Source organism: Nicotiana tabacum, chromosome 5, assembly GCF_000715075.1.
Source record: "Nicotiana tabacum cultivar K326 chromosome 5, ASM71507v2, whole genome shotgun sequence".
Taxonomy (NCBI): Eukaryota; Viridiplantae; Streptophyta; class Magnoliopsida; order Solanales; family Solanaceae; genus Nicotiana; species Nicotiana tabacum.
The window spans coordinates 113,572,254-113,575,510 of NC_134084.1; the positions used below are offsets into that span (position 1 = coordinate 113,572,254).

At 43.8% G+C, this 3,257-nt stretch overlaps 1 protein-coding gene across 1 annotated transcript; it reads left to right on the top strand.

The window, feature by feature from the left end:
* Positions 1–1,225: 1,225 nt before the first annotated feature.
* On the top strand, positions 1,226–1,576 carry LOC142180915 (uncharacterized). Its single transcript, XM_075253019.1, has one exon. It carries the CDS (start codon positions 1,226–1,228, stop codon positions 1,574–1,576), a length of 351 nt encoding a protein of 116 aa, XP_075109120.1.
* Positions 1,577–3,257: the final 1,681 nt, after the last annotated feature.

A 3,257-nucleotide genomic window follows, 5' to 3' on the forward strand; every position in this document is an offset into this window, starting at 1 on the left:
ATTGACTCAATTCATTTTGACCCGCCCAAAATCAACTCAACCGCCCATTTGACATCCCTAATTTTGGACTTGTGACTTAAAGCAATTGAAATTGTAACTTTAAAACAATTTTCGAACCCCCTCTGCCACTTCACATGACTTTTTCCTTATGTAAGGGAGATTCAACCGCTACAGTTTTAATTTATAACCTAAATTATTTTTCTCTATTTACAGTATAATTTTTTTAACAACTTCCTCCACTTAGCTCCGCCACCACATGCCTAGAGCCATCCAGTGCTTCCGTAAGACATCCAAATGGGGGAAATTTCTTGTAGATAATGGAGGGAATTCTCTTATCTTCATAAACTAATTTCAGTTTGCTAATAGGTATTTTCACAAGAACGTAAAGTTACTATCATATACAGAAGAGCTATTAAAAAGCTATTCAGGCTCTTTTATTTGGATCAATATTTATTAGATTAAAAATAAAAAAATACGGAGCAAAAAAGTATTGCATCGAAAAGTTGTATTTTCCGGCAATTATGATTTTTGTATAAGAAAACATAGTTATAAGACTTTGATAAAAAAAGCCATAGTTGTATACAAAAAATAACTTAGTTGCTTTAGATCAAATAAAGTAAAATTTGAATGACTAAAATAATACATCAAATGCAAGTTGTCAAAATTAACTTTTTTTAACACAGAAACGTGATTAGTGCTTACGCGCCTCAAGCGAGACTAAGCGAGGAAGTCAAGAGGCGCTCTTGGGTTGATTTGGACGAGGTTGTGCGTGGTATCCCACAATCCGAGAAGATTTTCATAGAGGTTGACTTTAACGGTCATGTTGGGGAGATGGCTAGGGGTTATGACGAGGTGCATGGCTGGTTTGGTTTTGGGGTTAGGAACGAGGGCGGTACTTCGTTGTTGGAGTTTGCTAGAGCTTTTGACTTGGTGCTAGCTAACACGGGTTTTAAGAAGAGGGAGGAACACTTGGTCAATTTTCGGAGTAGTGTAGCCAAGACTCAGATTGATTTTCTTCTCATCCGGAGAGGTGATAAGAGCCTTTGTACGAATTGCAAGGTTATCCCGAGTGAGTGTTTGTTGACGCAGCATAGGCTCTTGGTGATGGACTTGGAGGTCAAGGTAGCTAGGAAGAAGAGAGCGGTGTTCGGCTAACCTAAGATCAAGTAAGTGGGGAGCCTTGACTAAGGGAAAGGCTCAGGAGTTGGGGGAGAAGCTGTTGGCGATGGGGGCCTGGAGGAGTAGTGGGGACGCAAGTAGTATGTGGACCACGACAGTGAATAGCATTAGGGAAGTAGCTATGGAGGTATTAGGGGTCTCGAAGGGTTACTCGGGTGGCCACAAGAGGGACTGGTGGTGGAATTGGGAGGTCTATGGTAAAGTGAAAGCTAAGAAAGCGGTGTATTTGAAGCTAATGGGGAGCAGGGACGAGGAAGAGCGGAGGTCATATAGGGAGTGTTATAAGAAGGCAAGGAGAGAGGCGAAGCTCGCGGTCACGGCGGCTAAGATTGTAGCTGTTGAAAAATTATATGAGGATTTGGGGGCAAAGAAGGGGATAGAAAGCTGTACAAGTTAGCCAAGATTAGGGAGAGGAAAGCTCGGGACCTGGATCGAGTGAGGTACATCAAAGACGAAGATGATAAGATATTGGTGGAAGTGGCGTGTATTAGGCGCAGATGGTAGGAGTACTTCCACAAACTCTTAAATGAGGAAGGGGATAAGAGCATCATGCTAGGTGAGTTGGAGAACTCAGAGTCGGAGAGATTTTGGATTTTGTAGGCATATTAAGTGTGGGGAGGTTGATGTGGCAGTACGGAAGATGATGAGGGGTAAGGCGACTGGGCTTGATGAGATTTCGGTAGAATTTTAGAAAGTAGCTGGTAGGGTAGGCCTGGAGTGGCCTACTAGACTATTTAATGTCATTTCCAAGAAAAAGAAGATGCTCGACGATTGGAGGGGGAGTTTGATGATTCCGTTGTACAAAAACAAAGGTAATATCCATAACTGCAACAACTATAGGGGTATCAAGCTGCTGAGTCACACTATGAAGGTGTGGGGAGGGTGGTGGAACAGAGAGTGATGACATGTGTATCTATCTCTGAGAATCAGTTCGGATTTATGCCGGGACGGTCAACCACAGAAGCCATTCACCTTGTGAGATGATTGGTGGAGCAATATAAGGAGAGGAAAAAGGACTTGCACATGGTGTTCATTGACCTAGAGAAGGCTTAAACAAAGTCTCGAGGGGGTATTATGGAGATGTTTGGAGGTCAGCAGAGTCCCGGTGGCATACATTAGGGTGATTAAGGACATGTGCGAAGGTGCTAAGACTCGGGTGAGGACGACGGGAGGAGATTCAGAGCATTTCCCTGTGAAGATGAGGTTGCATCAAGGATCATCCCTTAGCCCATTTTTGTTTGCTCTAGCGTTGGATGTGTTGACATGACACATATAAGGGAGGGTGCCGTGGTGTATGTTATTCGCTGATAACATAGTTCTGATTGACGAGACGCGAGGTGGTGTTAACGCTAAGTTGGAAGTTTAGAGATAGATGCTGGAGTCCAAAGATTTCAAGTTGAGTAGGTCGAAAATCGAATACTTGGAGTGCAAGTTTAGTGACGAGAGGCATGAAGAAGAAATGGACGTAAAGATTGATACTCAAGTCATTCCCATAAGAGATAGTTTCAAGTATCTTGGGTCTATAATCCAAGGCAACAGGGAGATTGACGATGATGTTACTCATCGCATTGAAGCGGGTTGGATGAGATGAAGGCTAGCTTCGGGGGTTTTATGCGATAAGAATATGCCGCCTACACTTAAGGGTAAATTTACAGGGTGGTGTTTAGACCGGCTATGTTGTATGAAGCTTAGTGTTGGCCCGTCAAGAAGTTTCATGTCCAGAAGATAAGTGTGGCCGAAATAAGGATGTTGAGACAGATGTGTGGACATACCAGGAAAGACAAGATCAGGAATGAAGTTATTAGGGACAAGGTGGGAGTGGCATCAGTGGAAGCCAAGTTGCGAGAATCGAGGTTGCGATGGTTTGGGCATGTGAGAAGGAGAGACATAGATACCCCAGTTAGGAGATGTGAGAGGTTGACCATGGCGGGCTTGAAGAAGGGTAGGGGTAGGCCAAAGAAGTATTGGGGAGAGGTGATTAGGCAGGACATGTCGGTATTTCACCTAACCGAGGACATGACTAGCGATATGAAGGTGTGGAGGTCGAGGATTAAGGTGGTGGGTTGACAGGTAGTTGT

Coding starts and splice junctions, on each gene's coding strand:
- LOC142180915 (XM_075253019.1), top strand. CDS start 1,226: ATGGGGGCCTGGAGGAGTAGTGGGGACGCAAGTAGTATGTGGACCACG.